The sequence below is a fragment of the Lepisma saccharinum genome, chromosome 16 (genome assembly GCF_977018435.1).
Source record: "Lepisma saccharinum chromosome 16, izLepSacc3.1, whole genome shotgun sequence".
NCBI classification, from domain to species: Eukaryota; Metazoa; Arthropoda; class Insecta; order Zygentoma; family Lepismatidae; genus Lepisma; species Lepisma saccharinum.
In genome coordinates, this window is record NC_139244.1 from 17360937 (window position 1) to 17386042 (window position 25106).

General features: G+C 41.8%; 1 protein-coding gene across 1 annotated transcript in view; it reads right to left on the bottom strand.

Annotated features, from left to right (window-relative positions):
• Positions 1-226: 226 nt before the first annotated feature.
• Positions 227-25106, bottom strand: part of LOC146000171 (UDP-glycosyltransferase UGT5-like) — a 43840-nt gene continuing 18960 nt past the window's right edge. Inside the window, exons 2-5 of the mRNA XM_083137513.1 lie at positions 6764-7599; positions 2773-2995; positions 1745-1964; positions 227-518 (exon numbers count right to left, since the gene is read on the bottom strand). Of these exons, the coding sequence (XP_082993639.1) occupies positions 227-518; positions 1745-1964; positions 2773-2995; positions 6764-7599 (1571 nt within the window). The remainder of the gene's footprint in view (positions 519-1744; positions 1965-2772; positions 2996-6763; positions 7600-25106) is intronic.

Here is a 25106-nt window from a genome sequence, read left to right on the forward strand (position 1 = left end):
GCTTCTCCTATGGAGGGAAAGTCAACACTGCATGGTGAACGTTGCCATGTCGTGTACAAGAACTAGCGATTCCTCACCTCGCTCGATTTGCCTCTGTTATCAATGCATTTCGGCTAAGCTGTTTCCTCATTTAATAGTAGAATGAGCATATTCATATTGGGAAGGGATATTTAAAATGTTCTTACTCCACTGAACACATAAAAAGAACTGACAAAGAATTTACCATTTATTGTTCTTTAGCTTTTCTTAAAGAGTTACGACAGAGTGTTTTCAGGCACCTGAAACTTTTCTTCACCGAGTAATAGAGCAGAGTAGCAACTGCAAACAGGACCAGCAGAACGAAAGCGATGACGTCAATAAGAAAGTACTCGTGCCATGCAAGATCCACTGCAGCAGATTTCAAATGAGCAGCCCCTGTGTGTCTCAGAACGTACTCGGTCCAGAAAACGGCTCTCTCCAATGCAGTCTGTGGCTGGTCTCTGAATATCTCAGAAGAACGCCTTGCGTTATTCGTGTAGCTACAAAGGAGAAGAGGAACCACTTCAAACCATCTGAACGCATAATGTCTATCAACTAATTCAACTGTTCTACCATGCTTCGATATCATCGATTGGCGTTAGGTAAGCATTCTGTTCACAATTAACTTCGTTCCAATGTTGAAATGAGCAAAATTATGTGAAATAGTTTAGAAATAATTGAATCTGTAGAACTGTAAGTTGGATAAATTATACTGTGACATTGATTCAAACAAAATGATTATGGGCTGAATCAGCCTATGATAATAAAGTGGACTCTTTTCAAATCGAACTTTAATTCTAACAGAAGTTTATTAATCTGTGGTTTATTCCCCTTGAAATCATCTCTAATGATACATAATTTTCTTAATTCGAATTTTTGATAATTCGAATATTTTTCGTGTCCCCTTGGAGTTTCAATTAAAAAGAGTTCATTGCATTATGCCTATAATGTTTTCCTTCTAGTTGATATTTATATTAAGCATCGTAATGAGTGTAGTGATATTAAATGTTTTCACTTTAATTTTTGTTTAAATAAGTGTTTTACAATCTTTAAGAAGATATTTATATTAATTCTAATAAATATATGTGAATGCACTAGGTACTAAATACAAAACTGAGTTTTCTTATCAGTCAATTATTGAATATTTATTGTAATTTTGTGTTAATTGATTATATTCTACTTGACGTCATCACGCAGTGTACTCTGGGAGAAAAATCCAGCAAACAGATTCGTGTGTGTTATGGAAAGGGTATGAGAAGCTTTCTTACAACGACAAAATTTACATTTCACCACTTTACACCGTTTCTACAGTGCTTCGGAAAACGTAAAAAGTACACATTCCTAATATTATCACTATAATAATACTCTCGGCAAAGTCAATACGCACAATGCTTACACGGCATGTTTTCAACGCAGGATCTGATCTGTTTGCTCGAAATATGGCAAGTTGTTCATCGAATATCATCCATCATGATAGTGCATGTTGCTAACATCGTCAAAATATTTGTTGTTTATTGGGTGACAGATTAGGATTAGGATGATATTATAACTGAAGTTATATCAATGTTTGAAAGTGCAACTTTACAATGACAAGAATCACTATGTATCGAATGTTATTTTCGGCCAATGTAATTTGAGACACGTCTTGTTCTCTTGTAAACAAAGGGTTTTAAGTTGAAAGAGAAGTTAGTCCATGGATATCAAGATATAACGGGAATTCACTCACCTGGAATTCTCCAGCAATGCTTTCAGTGCTTCCAGCAGAGTTTCCCTGGTCAAAGTATCAATCTCCAGATGCAGTCCTCGGCCTGCAGAGGCCACCCTCTGCAAGTTGAGCCTCTGGTCTCCCATGATGGGGATGCCAAGGATGGGAACGCCATGAAACAGGGCCTCCTGGGAACTCAGCAAGCCTCCGTGGCTGATGAACACTCTCGTGTTGGGATGGGCTGAAGGAAAGACGGATTGCATTTCAAAATTTGTTACTTTCCTTTTAACTTAAAAGGACTAAGCTCGATTTAATCTACAGTTCAAAATGGATACTAGACCGCTGAATTAGGGATAGTTCCCAGATGACACAAATCTAGGTCTAAAAATAATCCTAAGAAAGCTATATAAGAACCAGTGGCGCAGGAACGTTTTTGAATTGGAGGAGGTTACAAAACGTTCAACCTCCACATACATGTATAAACATGGGTCATTCCATTTTAGAACAGGCCATATAGCTCTCATTCTTCAAAATCAAATTTGGGTTATCCTGTACTGTCAATGAAAAAAGCAAGGTTGGACGAAATGCCTCTTAGATATGGACTAACAACCTAATGTGTTTTTGTGTCTAGACACCCTATAATATGTATAAATATCTTCCTGGTTGTACTTTATTTCATTTTAGTTTAGTTCTTAGTCTGAATAAGACGCTGACAGATGGTTGAAACGTTACATGTAAAGTGTTCTAGTGTGTAATAAATATTGCCTTGGTAGCATCTTTAGTGTATTTTTTTGTTTAAATGAAATCAAAATATTTTCATCCTTACGAGTTGTGAAATAATTGGGCAAAAGTAGGAAAAATGTAGAAGAAAAAGAGTTCATGACTCTACACGGTAATATTTGATTGAGGTCTGTTAGGCTGCAAAATATCGCGAATATGAATGATGAAATTGATGAGTAGATAAGCTCAATGATACAAACCGTGGTTCGATGGTAACTGATTTCGTAGCGCGTTACGCTGTGTACGGAGAACAGCAAAGCCATCCTTACCCAGTATATCTGTCTGTGGCAGCCACTTTCCTATCTTGACATTCTTTGGTTGTCCAGGAAGGTCGTCCGACTCCCACTTCCAGAGGATTCTCTGTGGAAGCTGGGCAAAGACGTCGAGGAAGATCTGCCTCTTCTCTGTGGGCATCTTGCTGCTCTTGACGATGGAGCCTAGACTGAAGTAGATGACGCCTTCCTTCGCTCCGTCCAGGAACTCCTTCAGGTCCTGGAAAAACACAGAACAATTCGCGATTAAAATTACCATCTGAGCGCTAGTGTCGCTTCCAATATGGCCGCTCTATGTAGGATAAATCTTTGTTTACATTCAGTAGTAGTACGTAATAGCAGCGTGTTGTCATTGCTGGTATGGAAGAGATGTATAAAATACGCGATATTTTTAAATATTGCGAATGCGATGTGAATTCCAGGAACTATAACGAAGGTGAAGCTGTGCTGAGAGCGAAGCATTTAATTATGATAGGCAAAAATAACACGGAAAACGCAGACGAAACTAATGTATACGCACTGGTTCTTCAAAGCATTGTTGTTTCATCTGCACCTCGGTTGTAACGGGGGCTCTCAGAAATGATTTAAAAATAAAGCAATTCACCTGTATTGCAAAGCTTGAGCAGGAGAAAGATGTAAACATGCAGTTGCAATTCTTTCCCCAAAGAGGCAGGCTGGTTTAATAATTGATTGATTGATTGATTGACTTGCTTTATTTTACTTCGCTTTTGTGCCACTTTTGGCTAATTTGCGAAGATGGGGATGAGTGATGGTATGATGAATGAACACTCACAAACATCCATGCCCAGGCCAGGATTCGAACCCGGGACCTCTGGCGTCGTAGCACGAACTGGTTTAATAACAACACAGGATAATAATAATAATAATAATAATAATAATAATAATAATACCAATTTCATTGAGGCTATATTCAGTCTTCACTGAAAATTGACTTACTGAATGAAACAGCAACATTAGCATGTCAATTTCCTTTTTCTGACTTACCATTATGATTACAGACATTAATTAATTCTCAAACTATTTTAATCTTCGCACTTAATCGACTTGCACCTGTTCCACATTACATACATACTACATTGTTTTCGAAGAAAAAATGTTATATTCATAAAAAAACATTTAAAACTTACTTTCATGGTAATAAAATCATCTTTCGTAAAATAAAGTGAACAGACTCTTCGTAATTTCCTTGCCGCATTTCAGTTATGCCAATCTTGTCAATCAGTTCTGTTTTCCCTGATTTATTTACAAATTTCATTTTGTTGATTCCACGGGGTGGAAATACATGTAGGGTAAAATCGGGTAGCCCCGGACATCGGGTACCATCGGACAGTGTGAGTTCCGAAACTGCGGTATGAGCTAGCAATACTGTATCAGCAGAAAAAGAAAGGACTTTGTTCTCCCCTGCACGTGCAAGTAATAGGAGTTGGTCGGTGAAGAATAGCGGACGTGCTGCAAGCCGCTCTGTTTCTGCGTATGCGGTGTTCGTCCCGAAGTAACTTAAGGAAGGTCATTGCTATTATAAAGTTAAGCAAATGAAACACAAATAGTTGTCAGTGTACTGGTTAGGGTTTGAACAAATCGTGTGTGAAACCGCAAGTATATATTTGACTGTGTGATAGTATGAGGCATGTTATTGTCAAATGGTACGTGTCGGGTAGCGCCGGACAGGCAATTGGAGGGTAACACCGGACAAAATGTAGCAGTTCTTGACACTGTGTGATAGCGTTCCAGTTCTGCTACTTGTTGACGGACATTGCAGTCATAAGGATTTGAAAGTGATCCAATATGCGAGGGATCACAGTATTCATATGCTCAGTACTCCTCCACATACCACGCACAAGACTCAGCCCCTTGACAGGTCTTTTATGAAACCGTTTAAAGGAGCATACAATGCAGCTTGTTCGATGTGGATGCGCAAGAATGCTGGAGTAAAGATAACCGATTATGATGTAGCACACCTTGTTGCAGAGGCATCTTTAAGGTGTGTCGCATGGACATTGCTCTCAATGGATTTTCGTGCACTGGAATATATCCATTCAACCGTAAAATATTCACAGACATTGACTACCTGCCCGCAAACGTGACTCGCGTTGAATGATGTTACACTCCACAAACCTGTGAAGACCCAGAACCTTCAACTTCAGCAGCGGTGGAGGCAACGAGGGCTGCTTCTTCTCCGTTGTCTGCAGTGGATCCACGTTCTCTACATGTCACCGAGGAACCTGAATCTCCTCGTCCATCAACTAGCAAAGAGCTCTCCATTATTGAAAAGTTATCACCATTACCAGAAAATCGTAAGAGACGTTTAGCGTCACGAACAAGAAGAACTGCAGTGAGTGAGATACTAACATCTTCACCATATAAGAAGCAACTTGAAAGAAAGGTGACCTCAACACATGTACTAGCAAGGAAAGGTCGCAAGAAGCTAATGGGCCACGATCAGCTTGCTTGTGACAATAACAAAGAGGACATACGAACAGGATAGCACAACTGAATGCATCATTTGAAACGTTCAATGAAGGCTGGATTCAGTGTCAATCCTGCAATAGCTGGGCCCATGACAACTGCACCGATATCGAATCAACTGATATCCACTACATATGTGATCACTGTAAACTTCCTGGGTAGGTGTTCTTATTGTTCCTTCCAAGTGTAGAATATGATTTTTTTTTCAATTATCTTAAGTGTCCGGTGGTACCCGCCAATATGTGAAAATATGTAAAATGTAGAGATCTGTATTGTCATTTGTTTATGTACTTCTTTTTGCATTTCTATCGATAACTTTGCTTTGTCAATAAAGATCACATTCCAAATAAATATTTCAGGCTTGTTTTAAAACAATTTTGCATCTTCTTACCAAGAAGCACATCACTGTGTGAATATGTCCGGGGCTACCCCATTTTCCCCTAAGCTTTTCACTTGTCCTGACTCACAAAACGATTTAGAGGAAGAAAACTTAACAGTAGACGTTACTTTTTCGCATGTTCCCCATGCTTTGAACGGCTTCAAAACAGCGAAGTGTCCTATTTGGAGTGGTTCCTGAAAATCTCACCAGATGGCATATCGGATTATTTTAATCGCGAATAGCGTTGCCCAATCAGAAGTTCTAATTTCTGAAAGAAACCCATTGGAAAGGTCAACAATGATGGTTGACTTATTGACTTCGAAAATAAGGGCACATAACCACATTGGCTATTTGCACCCCTTCTGCCTCTTTAGCTAATCATAACGATGAATGATGATTAAATGAGATTGATCAAGGGATGTTGACATGGGGAATCTACGACAGGGATAAAACATAGAATGGTTGGTGGCGAGTCTAACAAGAGAAGAGCTGGATAAAATACAATATGTCCACCCTCGTAAAAGTTGTTTTTTTTCATTCGAAAGTAAAACCGTGATCCACTCTAGATTAAGGATTAAAATTAAGACATATCTGTTGACTATGATAGCAAACAAGGTTATGTAGCAGCAGCTAGCACTCACATACAGGTTTTTATGCAGAATTTTCTATCTGGGGAGGAGGGGGGGTAAGTTTGTGTGTGGTGTAATGATAAATTTAAAGCTGAAATGACCAAAATTAGGCTGTTGTGAAAAATTGTAGTGAATGTGGAGGAAATTTTGGGAGTGTTAGGGATGTGTGGATATATCACTACACACACATGGACAAAATATGGAACAACGGAAAACTCTTGTCAACTGCTAGTGTAAAGAGATGGAGTGGGATGCATAAGTATTATGAAGCAAATTGTCCATCACATGTTTATTCACTCTGTTTATCCAATGAGAGTTGCAAAAATTGAACAGAATGCCAAACAGCTGACAATCTCTACATCAGCATACATAAAATCTGTTCCTTAAAAACGTGTAGGATGCATGAGAAAAATCAATTAATCGTAGACAATTTGCCCAGTAATACTTGTGCATCCCACTGTACAGGTTTAAGAATATAGATTTTCCAGCACACCTGAGGAAGCTCTTTGGGTGGTCGTATGTGAATGCCTCCAATCTCAACAATTCCTGGAAAGTTAGGCCTCGGGTACGAGTGGCTCACGTGTGAGTTCAGCATGACCAGGCTGACGTTCTTCTGGATTTCAGCAATGGGCGGCATGGAGTCACCGAAATAGCGCTCAGCAGTCCTCTGATGCTCAGGCAGGTACACCCAGGAGTGCAGCACCTTCGCCGTTACTCCGAAGGCAGTGTTGGCAAGTCGCTGGAAGAAGCTCATCCTGTCCGTAAAAGGCAGGAGCACATTCGGGACGTAGGAGTAGAACTCCGGATTGGCCAGATACTCATTCCACAGCGCGGCAGAGTTCGGACTGATGACTATGAAAGGAGCCTGCAACTTGTGGACAAGTCCGAACTGACACTCGCTGAAGAAGTAGGTGATTATCACCAGGTCGAACTTCTCGTGGACAAGCTCCTGCACTTCCGGAATCTTCAGTCCTAGCTCGCAGAACATCGTTCCAGTCTCTATCATCATATTCAGCATTCCAACATGAGACAGTTCCTTCATGGAATACATATCGTAGTGGTCGTCGTTGAGCATTGGTTCCATCACGTTGGAGTAGATCTCCTTCAGGTTTGGGATCGGCTCCTTTAAGGGAAAAGGGTTCACGCTGACGACCTCATGGCCTCTGTTTGCAAGCTCCGTGGTTAGAGATGAGAATATGTTCATGTGACTCTTACCCGCGAAAGGAAACAGGGCTAGAATCCTATACCTCTGGGTGCTGGGAGTCACACTAGATGCGCATGCCAGTATGGCCAGAGTGGTGAAAACCGTCGCTGAGGTGTGATGCATATCTGCAAAGAAAAAACAGTTCCATGACAGTTTAACTGTGTCAAGAATAAGAAAATGCGACTATCGCACACACTGAATACTGTGCAGTAGTAGACTATTAGGAATTTTGCAGCTATGACAACTCTTCTTGTAGATTCATTAATTTTTGTTATATAGCGTTGCTTTTCTACAACTTTTGGCTAATCGCGACAATAAGGATAATTGATGATATGAAATTGCTGAAGTGACTCACAAAGAAAATGACTCACAAAGAAAACCCATGTCCAGGCCGGGATTCAAACCACGGACCCCTTGCTTCGCAAGCAGACTGTGTTAAACACTCTGCCACGGAGGTGGTCGTCTTGTAGAAGTAATGGCTCTTGTCATTTAATGAATGTTTCAACAGACAAAATACACGATTGCCAGAGGTATGCCCTGAACCGTAGCAAATTGTCCTAATTATATGTCGATGAGTACGTTTGGTTGATTTCCTCAATAAAGAAGCAAGTCAGATATGCATATGCAACATGAAAACATATGTAGTACTGTACAAGCGAGAGAGGATCGTAATCCTGCTCCTTTTGAAAAAGTTCTGGAAAAGTCACTTTTTGATTCTCTATTTTAAACATGCCTCAGCATGACCCTGTCAGAATATTTTAAAAAAGTATTTAACATGCGGACAAATACAAAATGATTTCACACAGCAAGTTCACCAAATGGTGAAACAACAGAACCCTAGACAGTTCACCTCCGTGTCGAGCAAGGACGTATTTAGATTTATCAAATACTAAAACTAAATAATGAAAATATACTCGTTTAGCATTTGCTGTACAATTTCCTCTGAACTTATTGAAAGACAAAAATTATATTGACATCATAGGGCTTTGAAGAACGGAAAGGACGTATTTAGGGGTCCCGCCCCCCTTCCCCACCCGAAAGACTGACAAGGATTATAAGGGGGTTTGAAGGACACGAAGGACGTATTTAGGATGGTCCAGGGGTCTGGACCCACCGATAGACTTACCAAGTACTAAAATTAACTCATGAAAATTAGAATTTCTTGAATAATCGATGGTTATTAATTTTCTCTGAACTTTTTAGAAGGCAAGGATTAGATTGGGATCATTCGGCTTTGAATGACATTAGAAAGAAGATTTATGTACACTATTACTCAAAATAATGTGAATAAAATTTTAATCAGAAACTTACTTTTCTCCAACTACATTTAACATAATTTTTGTTATTCGGTAAGTATTCAATTTTTCATCTACTGTATTTCACATTAATGTAATTGCCAGGGCACTTGTTTTTATGTAAATTATTCCGATCTTAACTACAGGTAAGCTACGTAATGAATATGCGCTGTTATATCTATATTCTTATACAGTCTTTTTACCTAATCGTGTAATAATAATATAATATTAATTTATGTATTGTAATTAGTATTAATTTGATTTAATATAATTATTTTCATTTAAATATTATTATTATTATTATTCCTGAAACGGTTGGTTCGGACCCCCCCCCGAAACATATTTCTAGATACGTGCCTGGTGTCGAGGTTCTTTGACCTATTTGTTGTCACCTCACCTCGGCTATAACCAGCTGTAAATCACCCACATATGCCAAGCCTGAGAATGTTGCTGGCACTTGCAGTTCGAGCTTTCCACCTGCACACGGTATTTCAAGGCTAGTGAGCAGCAGAGCTGGTGTGGGGGAACAACTTTCGTTGAGAGGTAAAAACATGGGGAGCGGGGGCTCCTGTTCCTTCTGCCGTGAATACAACGCCACACTGCACGAACTCCTTGTTCGCTCACTTTCTTCTTTCCGCTCTTTTAGAACGCTACAGCACCGCTGCTCGCATTGCAGTCTACATGTGCATACGGGAGCGCTATGTCGCAAATACTGCGGGTTGGCCAGGCTTCAGTTACGCTGTATCAAAGAACCCTAAATATGCAAATGAGGATGCCGTGTATTGACGGACGAACATCGTGGTACAATAAGCATTCCGAATATGAAACACGAGTAATTTTAATGGACGACTTCCATACATATATCCAAGATGTCTGATATTGTATATCCAAGCATGAAGAGGGGTATATATCACCCAAAACACTCACTAACGCTTATTCGTAGGATTGAATATCTAACAGCATTCAGGGTAAACAGAAACAGAACAAAAAAGCGAGAAAGAGAAAAACAGAGTAGGATAATGGCGGGAAAGAAGGAAAGAGAGTACGAAAGGAGATAGAAAGGGAGAAACAAATCAAGAAAAGAGCTACAAAGAGATTGATTGATTTGCTTTATTTTACTTCGCTTCTTGTGCCACTTTTCACTAATTTGCGAAGATGGGGACGAATGATGACATGATGAAATTCATGAATGGATAATCACAAACATCCATGCCCAGGTCGGGATTCGAACCCAGGACACCTGGCGTCGTAGGGGGATGTGCTAACCACTCCGCCACGGGGCCAGCAGCTAGAAAGAGAGAAACCGAGTAAGAAAAGGCAAGAACGGAAGATACAGAGTAAGAAAGGAGCAAGAAAGGGAGATACAGAGTAAGAAAGGAACTAGAAAGAGAGAAACAAATTAACAAAAGGAGAAACAGAGTAAGAAAGCGGCAAAAAGGGAGATACAGAGTAAGAAAGGAGCTAGAAAAGAGAAAGGGAGTAAGAAAGTGGCAAGAAAGGGAGGAACATAGTAAGAAAAGAGCTACAAAGACAGAAACAAATTAAGAAAAGGAGAAACAGAGTAAGAAAGCGGCAAGAAAGGGTGAAACAGAGCAAGAAAGCTAGAAAAAAGTAGAAAAAGAGCAAGAAAGAGAGAAGAGCACGAACAGAGCGAGAATGAAGAAATAGAGTAAAAAGAGCGACAAAGAAAACAGAGTGAGACCGTAAAACAACAAAATAGCATGCAGCTATTGTTGAGGAATTGAAAAAAAAACATAGCCAACATTTACGCATGAAAAAATTATCAAAGAGTACGTGACACGAAATTGGCAAGTCAGTTTTTAAAAAGCAGTTTAAAGAGTATTCAGTGAAAACAAATAAAAACAAAACAAAAAAAAGTTCTAAGTTCCCTGCCATCTCGAGTGACGTATTAGTTCCGTAAAAAGATAATTCGAGTTATAAACAGGCACATAATTGCTCTAAATATACACAGTTCCGAGTACGTGCTGATAACAATTACGTAACAGGTTATTCAGATAAGTAAGAAGTGCTACTTCACATTGAGTACATTTTCTCTGAAAGAACGTGACGAATCACGGATGTCGCCAGAAATGTTTGTAGGGATGATCGTTTTCATAAAGTTGAATAGACAATGATTATCATAAACAACTAATAACTATGTAATTTTGGTGCTAAACTATCATTAATATTATTAACGTAACCTTGGGGAGATTCTTCTACTCGATACACCACATTTGTTATATCCAGTGCAATATTTCTCTTCACTTTCCTTACACTTCTCATGTTAATATTATGTTTGGAAGCACTCTTAGGGTATTATTTTATTAACTTTTACAAGTTTTGTTCTAGGAAAAGCTTTAGAAGTTATGGGGAAACGAGAACGAGAGTCAGAATAAGGTCGAAACGGCAAGAGAAGAGTGACAATGACAAAAAACAGGATACGAAATGAGCGATAGATGGAGAAACCGATTAAGACAAGAACGACAAGGCGAGAAAAGAGTAAGAAGGGAGTGAGATAGAGAAAAAGAGTAAGAAAAAGAGCGAGAAAGAGAGAAACAGAGTAAGAAAATAGCGAGAAAGAGAGAAACAGAGTAAGAAAATAGCGAGAAAGAGAGAAACAGAGTAAGAAAATAGCGAGAAAGAGAGAAACAGAGTAAGAAAAGCGAGAAAGAGAGAAACAGAGTAAGAAAAAGGAGGAAGAGAGAAACAGAGTAAAAAATAGCGAGAAAGAGAGAAACAGAGTAAGAAAATAGCGAGAAAGAGAGAAACAGAGTAAGAAAATAGCGAGAAAGAGAGAAACAGAGTAAGAAAATAGCGAGAAAGAGAGAAACAGAGTAAGAAAATAGCGAGAAAGAGAGAAACAGAGTAAGAAAAGCGAGAAAGAGAGGAACAGAGTAAGAAAAAGTGAGGAAGAGAGAAACAGAGTAAAAAATAGCGAGAAAGGGAGAAACAGAGTAAGAAAATAGCGAGAAAGAGAGAAACAGAGTAAGAAAATAGCGAGAAAGAGAGAAACAGAGTAGAAAATAGCGAGAAAGAGAGAAACAGAGTAAAAAAAGCGAGAAAGAGAGAAACGGAGTAAGAAAAAGTGAGGAAGAGAGAAACAGAGTAAAAAAAGAGCGAGAAAGAGAGAAACAGAGTAAGAAAATAGCGAGAAAGAGAGAAACATAAGTATGAGAAGAACGATAAGGCGAGAAAAGAGTAAGAAGAGAGTGAGATAGAGAGAGAAAGAGCAAAAAAGAGCGAGAAAGAGAGAAACAGAGTAAGAAAATTGCGAGCAAGAGAGAAACATAAGTATGAGAAGAACGACAAGGCGAGAAAATAGTAAGAAAAGTGTGAGATAGAAACAGAATAAGAAAAGAGCAAGGAAGAGAGTAACAAAGTAAGAAAAGAGTAAGAAATTAGTGATAAAGGCACAAACGGAGTAAGAAAAGAGGGAGAAAAACAAGAACAGAGTATGGCAAGAGCAAGAAGGAGAGAAAGTAATAAATTGACGAAAAAGAGAAACAAGAAGAAATGGAGCAGAGACAAAGGCACAATATCCATAGCCAGGAACACCATATAAATATTTAATCCGCCCAGGACGCATTTGAACGAAACTATCAGGACTCTGGAGCGGCCACTGCTATTAATTAAATATTTACGGAAGTGTCAATGTACTATCCTGTAGAGGACACGTGACCTAACATAATATATACGAACCTGCACTCAAATTTGCTCCACCAATTGCAGCCTCCCAAAGATCAGAGGAAATTACGTGTAAATATTGCAATTAGAATCACGACACAAATATACGACCAATAACAAAACTCATGCGGGGTATTTTCTTGTTAAAGATTAGGCTAACTTCGACAAGAGAAGCACTTTCAACACCCACTTGAAGAGAGCAAATAACGCTCCACACAATGGTCTACGAAAGTAGGCCATGTGTCAAATTTGAAGACACTTGATAGGCGGCCAGATTAACGATAATGTTACGTCACCATCAGAGTTTACAACGGGAAGGAATGGCAACGCAAGAATCAGTTGCGTACCCAGGAGTGCTGGCGGGGCTTCATAATCAGTGTTGTATTTGTAAATTTTTCAAGAGGTGGGTGAATTCAAGTGAATTATCTCTAGAATCATTGGATGTCATACAAATTATAGAGGAAAAGGTCTAAATATGCCCCCCCTTTTTATGTTGTCATTTTCGGAGGATAAAAAATAATATACCTGCCTTTAAACTGCATATCAAATGAAATATATACTTAAATGTAAGTATAGAAGTCTCCATTTTTTTTTTTAAAAAAAAGAGCATTTTCCAAAAAATGGTAAAATGATGTTTTCAAAATTGTGGTCTAAATATGGGCTACTAGTGGCAATATCACAAAAAGCAATTAAAATTTTAAAAAAACAGTCATTTATCGCTAAAACATTATAAAATTCATATTTATGAAACTCACGCGGAATGGGAAAAATCGAAATTAAGAAAAACATCTAGATATTTGTTGAAAATCTGATCTCAACATTAGACCTACTGTCATAGACCATATTTAGACCATCACGCTATTTTTCTTCTTTAATTTATTTTCGCTCTCTGTGGTACATATTTCATAAACAAATCATGGCATTATAAAAGCCCACATTTGCTTTATGTACCGCTAATATCATAACCTATACAAAGCAGATGAGAAATCAGAAAACGCTGAGTTAGTAAAACATACCTGCAAAAAGTTTTCGGAGGTCGCAATTCTATAACAGCGTCCAAGGCCGAAACTAACCACCACTTTCTCTTGCGAATTGGCGCTGCAACTTTGTCCTTGACAGATAACCAGTTCCAATAGCCTCTGCCAGGCTGCAGCGCCCGGGAGCGCTGATAACTCCTAAACCCATATTTAAACCTTCGCCCATATTTAGAGCTTCTCCTCTACATATAGTTTTCCCCCTAGTGCCAAAAAATTAGCAACCGAAGGGGGGGATTCCATAAACCCTTTAAAATACTGCTTGGTAATAATAGTAAATGTAAATATAAAGTTGAAAGTCGACAACTGAACCCACTCAGCCAACGAGGAGGCGAGGGGAAAGGTATGAAAAAGAAAAAGACGGTAGAACATAAGACTTAATACCAGTGTCAAGGAAAGCCCCACACCGGGCGACCCTTTTTTTAAAAAAGAAATGAAAAAAATCATGGGATTCTAGCCCAGTTTATGCACAGATACACAGAGAAAAGTTTGTTTGGAATAACCAGAAAACAATTTCTCGTTACCAAAATCTTTGCTTAAAAAAAGCGATAAACAAATATTGTTCAGCAGAACTTAATCCTTTTAGTAATGGCGCAAATTTGTTTAGAGTTAGCGAAATAATTAGTAAAAAATTACCAAATTTAGTAAAGCCTACATTTTTTTTATTACGGTTCCCAAAAAGCTTAATCAAACGTGTTTTGATAATTCAGTAAACCATAGTTTAAGGTGAGATCCGAACCACTATATGCTCCACCTGTATCGAACCCGCTTCCCCGTGATTACAAGACGACGGCATACCAATACGGCATCAATTACAAAAACTAGCAATATCCAAACCAATAAATATGACATTTTATTATCAAGTTATAATCAACATAATAACCGGAAGCACATCCCCAAGTGATAACTAAAAGTAGTGGGAAAATGGCGGAGCTGACTCATCCGGAAGATTCGTAGCCTTTTACGCTGTATTTTAAGGGTACCTTCACGGGAAAGCACCTATAGGGTAGTACCTTCACGGTTAACCCAGTACCTTCACGGGAAAGCACCTATAGAGCACTACCTTCACGGTAATTTTGGGCGAATCGTAGCCTTCTACGCTGTATATTTTAAGGTACCTTCACGGGAAAGCACCTATAGAGCAGTACCTTCACGGTTAACCCAGTACCTTCACGGGAAAGCGCCTATAGAGCAGTAGACTCACGGTTAACACAGTACCTCCACGGGGAAAGCACCTATAGGGTAGTAGTGAACCGTAGCCTTTTACGCTGTATATTTTAAGGATACCTCCACGGGAAATCACCTATAGGGTAGTACCTTCACGGTTAACCCAGTACCTTCACGGGAAAACACCTATAGGGTAGTACCTTCACGGTTAACCCAGTACCTTCACGGGAAAGCACCTATAGAGCAGTACCTTCACGGTTAACCCAGTACCTTCACGGGAAAGCGCCTATAGAGCAGTACCTTCACGGTTAACACAGTACCTTCACGGGAAAGCGCCTATAGAGCACTACCTTCACGGTTAACACAGTACCTTCACGGGGAAAGCACCTATAGGGTAGTAGTGAACCGTAGCCTTTTACGCTGTATATTTTAAGGATACCTTCACGGCAAATCACCTATAGGGTAGTACCTTCACGGTAATTTTGGGCGAATCGTAGCCTTTTACGATGTATATTTTAAGGTACCTTCACGGGAAAGCACCTATAGAGCAGTACCTTCACGGTTAACCCAGTACCTTCACGGGAAAGCGCCTATAGAGCAGTAGACTCACGGTTAACACAGTACCTTCACGGGGAAAGCACCTATAGGGTAGTAGTGAACCGTAGCCTTTTACGCTGTATATTTTAAGGATACCTCCACGGCAAATCACCTATAGGGGTAGTACCTTCACGGTTAACCCAGTACCTTCACGGGAAAACACCTATAGGGTAGTACCTTCACGGTTAACCCAGTACCTTCACGGGAAAGCACCTATAGAGCAGTACCTTCACGGTTAACCCAGTACCTTCACGGGAAAGCGCCTATAGAGCAGTACCTTCACGGTTAACACAGTACCTTCACGGGAAAGCGCCTATAGAGCACTACCTTCACGGTAATTTTGGGCGAATCGTAGCCTTTTACGCTGTATATTTTAAGGTACCTTCACGGGAAAGCACCTATAGGGTAGTACCTTCACGGTTAACCTAGTACCTTCACGGGAAAGCACCTATAGAGCAGTACCTTAACGGTTAACACAGTACCTTCACGGGAAAGCGCCTATAGAGCAGTACCTTCACGGTTAACACAGTACCTTCACGGGGAAAGCACCTATAGGGTAGTAGTGAACCGTAGCCTTTTACGCTGTATATTTTAAGGATACCTTCACGGCAAATCACCTATAGGGTAGTACCTTCACGGTTAACCCAGTACCTTCACGAGAAAGCACCTATAGAGCACTACCTTCACGGTAATTATGGGCGAATCGTAGCCTTTTACGCTGTATATTTTAAGGTACCTTCACGGGAAAGCACCTATAGAGCAGTACCTTCACGGTTAACCCAGTACCTTCACGGGAAAGCGCCTATAGAGCAGTATCTTCACGGTTAACACAGTACCTTCACGGGGAAAGCACCTATAGGGTAGTAGTGAACCGTAGCCTTTTACGCTGTATATTTTAAGGATACCTTCACGGCAAATCACCTATAGGGTAGTACCTTCACTGTACTTTTGGGCGACTCGTAGCCTTTTACGCAGTATATTTTAAGGTACCTTCACGGGAAAGCACCTATAGAGCAGTACCTTCACGGTTAACCCAGTACCTTCACGGGAAAGCGCCTATAGAGCAGTACCTTCACGGTTAACACAGTACCTTCACGGGGAAAGCACCTATAGGCTAGTAGTGAACCGTAGACTTTTACGCTGTATATTTTAAGGATACCTTCACGGCAAATCACCTATAGGGTAGTACCTTCACGGTTAACCCAGTACCTTCACGGGAAAGCACTTATAGGGTAGTACCTTCACGGTTAACCCAGTACCTTCACGGGAAAGCACCTATAGAGCAGTACCTTCACGGTTAACACAGTACCTTCACGGGGAAAGCACCTATAGGGTAGTAGTGAACCGTAGCCTTTTACGCTGTATATATGAAGGATACCTTCACGGCAAATCACCTATAGGGTAGTACCTTCACGGTTAACCCAGTACCTTCACGGGAAAGCACCTATAGAGCACTACCTTCACGGTAATTTTGGGCGAATCCTAGCCTTTTACGCTGTATATTTTAAGGTACCTTCACGGGAAAGTACCTATAGAGCAGTACCTTCACGGTTAACCCAGTACCTTCACGGGAAAGCGCCTATAGAGCAGTACCTTCACGGTTAACACAGTACCTTCACGGGGAAAGCACCTATAGGCTAGTAGTGAACCGTAGCCTTTTACGCTGTATATTTTAAGGATACCTTCACGGCAAATCACCTATAGGGTAGTACCTTCACGGTTAACCCAGTACCTTCACGGGAAAGCACTTATAGGGTAGTACCTTCACGGTTAACCCAGTACCTTCACGGGAAAGCACCTATAGAGCAGTACCTTCACGGTTAACACAGTACCTTCACGGGGAAAGCACCTATAGGGTAGTAGTGAACCGTAGTATTTTACGCTGTATATATTAAGGATACCTTCACGGCAAATCACCTATAGGGTAGTACCTTCACGGTTAACCCAGTACCTTCACGGGAAAGCACCTATAGAGCACTACCTTCACGGTAATTTTGGGCGAATCCTAGCCTTTTACGCTGTATATTTTAAGGTACCTTCACGGGAAAGCACCTATAGAGCAGTACCTTCACGGTTAACCCAGTACCTTCACGGAAAAGCACCTATAGGGTAGTACCTTCACGGTTAACCCAGTACCTTCACGGGAAAGCACCTATAGAGCAGTACCTTCACGGTTAACACAGTACCTTCACGGGAAAGCGCCTATAGAGCAGTACCTTCACGGTTAACACAGTACCTTCTCGGGGAAAGCACCTATAGGGTAGTAGTGAACCGTAGCCTTTTACGCTGTATATTTTAAGGATACCTTCACGGCAAATCACCTATAGGGTAGTACCTTCACGGTTAACCCAGTACCTTCACGGGAAAGCACCTATAGAGCAGTACCTTCACGGTTAACCCAGTACCTTCACGGGAAAGCGCCTATAGAGCAGTACCTTCACGGTTAACACAGTACCTTCACGGGGAAAGCACCTATAGGGTAGTAGTGAACCGTAGCCTTTTACGCTGTATATTTTAAGGATACCTTCACGGCAAATCACCTATAGGGTAGTACCTTCACGGTTAACCCAGTACCTTCACGGGAAAGCACCTATAATGTAGTATCTTCACGGTTGACCCAGTACCTTCACGGGAAAGCGCCTATAGAGCAGTACCTTCACGGTTAACACAGTACCTTCACGGGGAAAGCACCTATAGAGTAGTAGTGAACCGTAGCCTTTTACGCTGTATATTGTAAGGATATCTTCACGGCAAATCACCTATAGGGTAGTACCTTCACGGTTAACCCAGTACCTTCACGGGATAGCACCTATAGAGCACTACCTTCACGGTAATTTTGGGCGAATCGTAGCCTTTTACGCTGTATATTTTAAGGTACCTTCACGGGAAAGCACCTATAGAGCAGTACCTTCACGGTTAACCCAGTACCTTCACGGAAAAGCACCTATAGGGTAGTACCTTCACGGTTAACCCAGTACCTTCACGGGAAAGCACCTATAGAGCAGTACCTTCACGGTTAACACAGTACCTTCACGGGAAAGCGCCTATAGAGCAGTACCTTCAGGTTTAACACAGTACCTTCACGGGGAAAGCACCTATAGGGTAGTAGTGAACCGTAGCCTTTTACGCTGTATATTTTAAGGATACCTTCACGGCAAATCACCTATAGGGTAGTACCTTCACGGTTAACCCAGTACCTTCACGGGAAAGCACCTATAGAGCACTACCTTCACGCTAATTTTGGGCGAATCGTAGCCTTTTACGCTGTATATTTTAAGGTACCTTCACGGGAAAGCACCTATAGAGCAGTACCTTCACGGTTAACACAGTACCTTCACGGGAAAGCGCCTATAGAGCAGTACCTTCACGGTTAACACAGTACCTTCACGGGAAAACGCCTATAGGGTAGTAGCGAATCGTAGCCTTTTACGCTATATATTTTAAGGTACCTTCACCGGAAAGCACCTATAGATCAGTACCTTCACGGTTAATCCAGTACCTTCACCGGAAAACACCTATAGAGCAGTACCTTCACGGTTAACCCAGTACCTTCACGGGAAAGCACCTATAGAGCAGTACCTTCACGGTTAACCCAGTACCTTCACGGGAAAGCACCTATAGAGCAGTACCTTCACGGTTAACCCAGTACCTTCACGGGAAAGCGCCTATAGAGCAGTACCTTTCACGGTTAACCCAGTACCTTCACGGGAAAGCGCCTTTAGGGTAGTAGCGAATCGTAGCCTTTTACGCTGTATATTTTAAGGTACCTTCACCGGAAAACACTTATAGAGCAGTACCTTCACGGTTGACCCAGTACCTTCACGGGAAAGCACCTATAGAGCAGTACCTTCACGGTTAACCCAGTACCTTCACGGGAAAGCGCCTATAGAGCAGTACCTTCACGGTTAACACAGTACCTTCACGGGAAAGCTCCTATAGGGTAGTAGCGAATCGTAGCGTTTTACGCTGTATATTTTAATGTACCTTCACCGGAAAACACCTATAGAGCAGTACCTTCACGGTTAACCTAGTACCTTCACCGGAAAACACCTATAGAGCAGTACCTTCACAGTTAACCCAGTACCTTCACCGGAAAGCACCTATAGAGCAGTACCTTCACGGTTAACCCAGTACCTTCACCGGAAAGCACCTATAGAGCAGTACCTTCACGATTATTTTCCAAAGAGTCCAAAATAACAACCCGCTTTAACGGTTTTTTCCAAACCTAACGCAGGTAACTGCCAGCGTTGCCAACTCTGCCATCAACATTTCACCACAATATTTTACGAGTTAAACTAACCTAGTGAGTTGGCAACATGTCGTTTACGCTGTATATTACAAGAGTTCACGGTGTATGTTAACCTCACTGTCAGCGTTCGCAGCTCTGCGTAGCCGTTTATTACAAGAGTTCACGGTGCCTCACTGTCAGCGTTGCCAACTCTGCCATCAACATTTCACCACAAAATTTTTACGAGTTAAACTAACCTAGTGAGTTGGCAACATTTATTCTATCATGCATTGTTTGAGCCGCAAGCTAAATTTAGCTAACAAATCAAAACGAGTGCTCTTCAGGGGATGAAGTATGCTTTCGAAAACAAAGAAACAATACAAATTCCAGCATTTCCTCTACCGATGAGCCTCTTTTCGCCGTTCGGGCGGCTCTGTTCTTGGTTAATTACGCAAGAGAAAAAAATGCTTCGATAGAAAATCTTTACCAGTAAAAATATCTGCGAGACCTTTTTCTCGAAGCAAGAAGAGGAAAAATTAATAAAATAGTCTGAGTAGTGGGAAAGAAAGAAATGCGCTATAACATGCCAACCAACGTGTTCGGCTACAACAGGAGGGAACCTGGCGCCACGGTTCCCAAGTACGTCAAGATATCCAGCGAAGAGGTCGTCAAAGCTCGAGACATGCTTGACGATGCCTTGCTTGCTTTCCGAACCGACCTGTTGGCAGCTACAATCGTCCACTTGAACGGTATTGTGAAGCAGTTCGAAGAGAACACTGGCAAGATCTTCTTCATCTTCAACAACAATAGCATCTTCTACGAACTCTCGCTAGGTGGCGGAAGTCTCCGGATTGTGAACTTGCATCCCCCGAGCGGTGTCGCGATAAGTCTACATCACGGGGAGAGTTTGTTCAGGATCAAGCACGACAACATGAAAGTCGGAGTCTCGTACGACAACGTTTCCGTCGGAGATCGTCTGTACGCTGAATCTATCGAGACGAATATGGAGCATCCGATACCGCTTTTTTTGGAGTTGGCGCTCTCCTATCCCGTCGCCAGTGTCAGTCGTCTATCGTAAGCAAAGAAAGAAAATGCAAGAAAGCAAGGAAGATAATAGATCCATATTTTTGCATCGGAGCCTCTGTTGTCTATAAGCCTCAAACAACCTCCATTGCCATGAGAGCAGCTATCGTGAACGAACTGCTCAAACCTGCCCGCAGGAATTATCCTCGACTGCCCGTGGTCACCAAAGGGATAGACGACCTCTGGCAGGCCGACCTCGTGGAGATGAGCACGGGGAATCTCAAGGGGCTTCACAAGATCAACAAGGGGTTCAGATACCTCCTCACCGTGATCGATACTTTCAGCAAGTATGCTTGGGCGATACCCGTTAAAAACAAGACCGGGGTTGAGGTCAGCAAAGCTTTCGCTTCTGTTCTCAAAGAGAGATCCCCTTGTTTCCTGCAGACCGATCGAGGCAGGGAATTCTACAACTCTGCCTTCGGGAGGATGCTCAAGGAGAACGGTATTCTTCACTATTCAACCTACAGCGAGCTGAAAGCAAGCATCGTGGAGCGATTCAACAGGACCCTCAAGGGACTCATGTGGAAACGGTTCACCCTCCGCGGGAACTACAAGTGGGTGGATCTGGTGCCCGAACTGGTGGAGGAATACAACAACCGAATTCACAGGACGATCGGGATGAAACCCTTGGAAGTGTCCAAGCGAAACGAAAGGTGGCTGCTCTCCGAAGTGTACTGCAAACGAAACACTGGCGAAAAAATCAAGAAACTAAAGTATAAAATAGGAGACAAGGTGAGAGTGAGCAAGTTCAAACGCCCCGGAGTGTTCGACAAAGGTTTCACTCGAAACTGGTCTACAGAAATTTTCACTGTGACCGATGTTCTCCTGCCTTCATCACCTCCCTACATCCCCACCTACAAGCTGAAGAGCACCGCGGACGGTGAGGACATCGAGGGTCGATTCTACGAGCAGGAACTGTCCGCCACTAGGTTCCCGGACACTTACCTTGTGGAGAAAGTGCTCCGACGCAGCAAGGGCAAACTTTACGTCAAGTGGCTCGGTCTTCCCTCTTCGCAGAATTCTTGGGTTGATGCTGTCGATATCATATGAGCTGGGAGGTGACCAAGAGGCTCCCGGACGTTGGCGAAGGTAAAGGAAGAAAGAAAAATGGCGAATTGCTCCCCGAAAGTATCAGATGCCTCATCGTGGGGCCCTCAGGTTGTGGCAAAACCACATTGATGGTAGACAATTTCATCCTGGCTCCCCACTGGCTCGATTGGGAGAACAGACACCTGTACGTCTTTTCCAAGAGCCTCGAGCAATCGAAATACCGACAGCTGATTGCAATCTACGACGATCTTGAAATAGCCACCTTTGCCTCGCAGATGGTACCTTTGGACGAGAGTCGTGAGAATTCGGTGGTTGTCTTCGACGACGTCATCCTCGAGAATCAGGAAGAGGTTCGCAACTACTTCACTCGAGGTCGCCACAAGGGCATGGACTGCTTTTACTTGGCTCAGACCTTCTCGAAGATCCCCAAGCAACTGATCAGGGACAACGCAAACTTCATTTGCTTGTTTCGGCAGGATGCCACCAACCTCAAGCACGTGTACGACGAGTTCGTCGGAGGGAATATGACGTACGAGTCGTTTCGCAACCTCTGCACGCATTGCTGGAATGCTGACGACTACGGCTTCGCCACGATAGACATGACTCGCAAACCGAACCAGGGGAAGTATCGTAACAAGATCAACGAGTTTATCGTGGCAGAAAATGTAATATAATAGTACGATGCGAACAAAAAGAAAAAATGAATACATCACGATCTGCTAACCTTCCTGTGGAGCTGCTCTATCAGATCTTCAAGATTGTGTCGGGTAAAGAAGAAGATAACATCCACAGAATAATTGATATCGCCGATAGTTCGCCAGCGTTCGCCGTGCCGTGCCAGATGATCATGAAGGACCACATATATAAAATCACGGGGAAAAAGATCATGAATACCGAAGATCTTCACGCAATAACAGACGAAATGGAAGACATGCTTGATGGATATCATAAGCAGAGTGTTAGAAAATTTTCAGATGAATGGTACGAGATGAACAACGAAAAAGATAAGATTATCAACAATATCATTTCATTGACAGCTCTGTCTTGTTTCTTCCGTCGAAATAAAATAACAAAATTGTAAGAAAACAGATAGGTCCATTTTGCAACGTCCAAAAGGAAAGCCGAAGAAAACATCAAGTTGACCGAGTACCTTGCTAAACGATTCAAAGGGTGGAAGGAAGAGAATCGTGGATATTATGAGCAGAAGAAGCGACAGGAGCAACCGCTCATCGATGCAATCGGTGACTTGGGCAAAGAAATTAAAGATGTTGCCGAACATAATAAGGACTTGATCACAGAGTTGGTACCGGTGGCAGTTCGCAACATTACGGACTATCCTCCCACTCCTCCTTCACCCGCCACAAGTCTCCAACACTTCCAACTGCCATCGCTTCCCACTAGGTTTCCGTCGCCCAGCAGCAGCAGCAGTTCGTCTTCCGTCGAGGGAATACGATTAGGACCGACCGCAGCCAAATATCTGAGCACCAAAGGCGATGACAGAGACGAAGTTTTCGGTTTGTATCCATCACCCGACCCTTCCGGGAGCGTCGTGTGGAAGATAGGCAGTTGGCACGTCACGTTCGACAAGGACGATATCATCATCTACAACGAGAGCCGAGCGGGACGCAGAAGTTTCTTCAAGAAGTACGCAGGCACGCTGGGACTATGGGAACTGATCACTAGAAAGCGCCCCGACGCCAACGTGTATTCCGAAGAGGATTACGACAAATACAAGGAAATTCTCAAGATGACCGATGCTTTGTATCAGAACAACGACCCATCTCAGAACAGGGTCAAGTCGAGTAGCAGCGAGAAGTACAGGAACATCATCAAACCGTTTTGGAACGAAATCAAGCAGCAACCCACTCGCCTGCCTACGGGCAGCGGTATCAAGCGCTACTCCAATTTGCCCGTGGAATTCGTGTGGCTGGACGATGTTCGTAAACTCGTGGACCGGCTGCTGGTCATCGCCGGAGAAGAAAGGGCCGGAAACCGAAACTTTCACAACGAAAAGGTTGGCATCGTGGACATGATCGTTTCCAAACTAAGCCGCTTCATCGTTAACGAACCGAAAGGCATCGGGTATCTGATCAACATCATCAACATCTTGCCCCCGCGATTCTGGAAGCTGGCGGAAGGGAAGGGACTCATCAACAACATCATCAACAAATTGCCTTTTGAGTGCATATTCTCTTTGTACATTGCATGAAATGAAACTGTGTATTTTCAGAATATCTGCATGTAATATTTCAGATTCTTGAAATTACTAAAGGACAGGGGTTCGAGGCTGAGACCTTGAGTATAAATTCCTCGTAAGTTGGGGTAGTTGAAGTGTTTGTTTAATAGGGTTGGCATGGATCTCAGGATACCAATAATATAATTTTGAGAATAGCCAGCACTGCCCTAAGTCCTTACCTTAGTGATATTAGACGAACGTTGATTGGATTGTTCTCTAGACGAACGAGTATCTTTTATCTTCGTATATTAAAAACAACTATATTCAAGGTCTGGTGCTCAAATTTGCTGCAGATCGGAAGTATTCTGGTGGGAAATAAATATTTACAGTCTAACTTATAAACAGTGGGTGGATTTTCTTTACACCTACCATGAGATGGGTTGATGCCCCGACTACTGGAGAGGGATAGAGTAGTTTCTAGGAACGCAAACACTTTACGAAAATAAAATGGTCGCTACGCTGCGCCGCTGTTATTGTTGTTACTTTTATGACAGTTTTGCCATTCGCCGGCTTTACTGATCTTCAAATTTAACAAGTATTATTTATATATTTTATTCAATTTCTGTCATTTAGCGTCATTTTTTAGCCAACATCGGCTAATCGCGATGATGATGAAGGGACGCCACCAAGGTCTAGTATATTATTGTTGTTGTTTCATTTACTGAGTTTTAATTGTTTCATCATTTCACAATTTGCATAAGAAAAAAGTATAAAATGTCGGTGCTTAGTAGTGCGGGGGAAAGGGAGGCACCAAACGACAATCCTGCCCAGGGACTGATCTATGGGGCTGGCGTCTTGTTTCAACTCTTAGAACCTCGGAAAAATGAATTCGCCTGAATATGTGAAATGACGGCGCACAGGTTCACAGTTGACACTTACGATTTATCTTTATGGATGTAATTTCGATTATGATAATCTGTAAATAATGAAGTTGATAAATAACGTTCAGGTATGTTTGAAGTAGTCGAGACCGAGAGTATGAAATACTAATAAAAAAATTAAACCTGCAGAAATGAGGTAACGGCGAGGAAGAAGAAAGATCATCCGTGTTAGATGTAGTGAAACAGCAGTATTTGTTGGTGTTTACCATAAATGTGGAAGTACTGCGCAATTAACATAAAATTTCTTGCCCGATCATTTAGCCGTACCATAGAAGTGTACCATTAAAATTCCTTTGAATTATTATTACTTTTCAAACAATGTATCTATATTTATTTATTTCGTCTTCTTTTACATGGCGAAGTTAAGACTTAGGAGC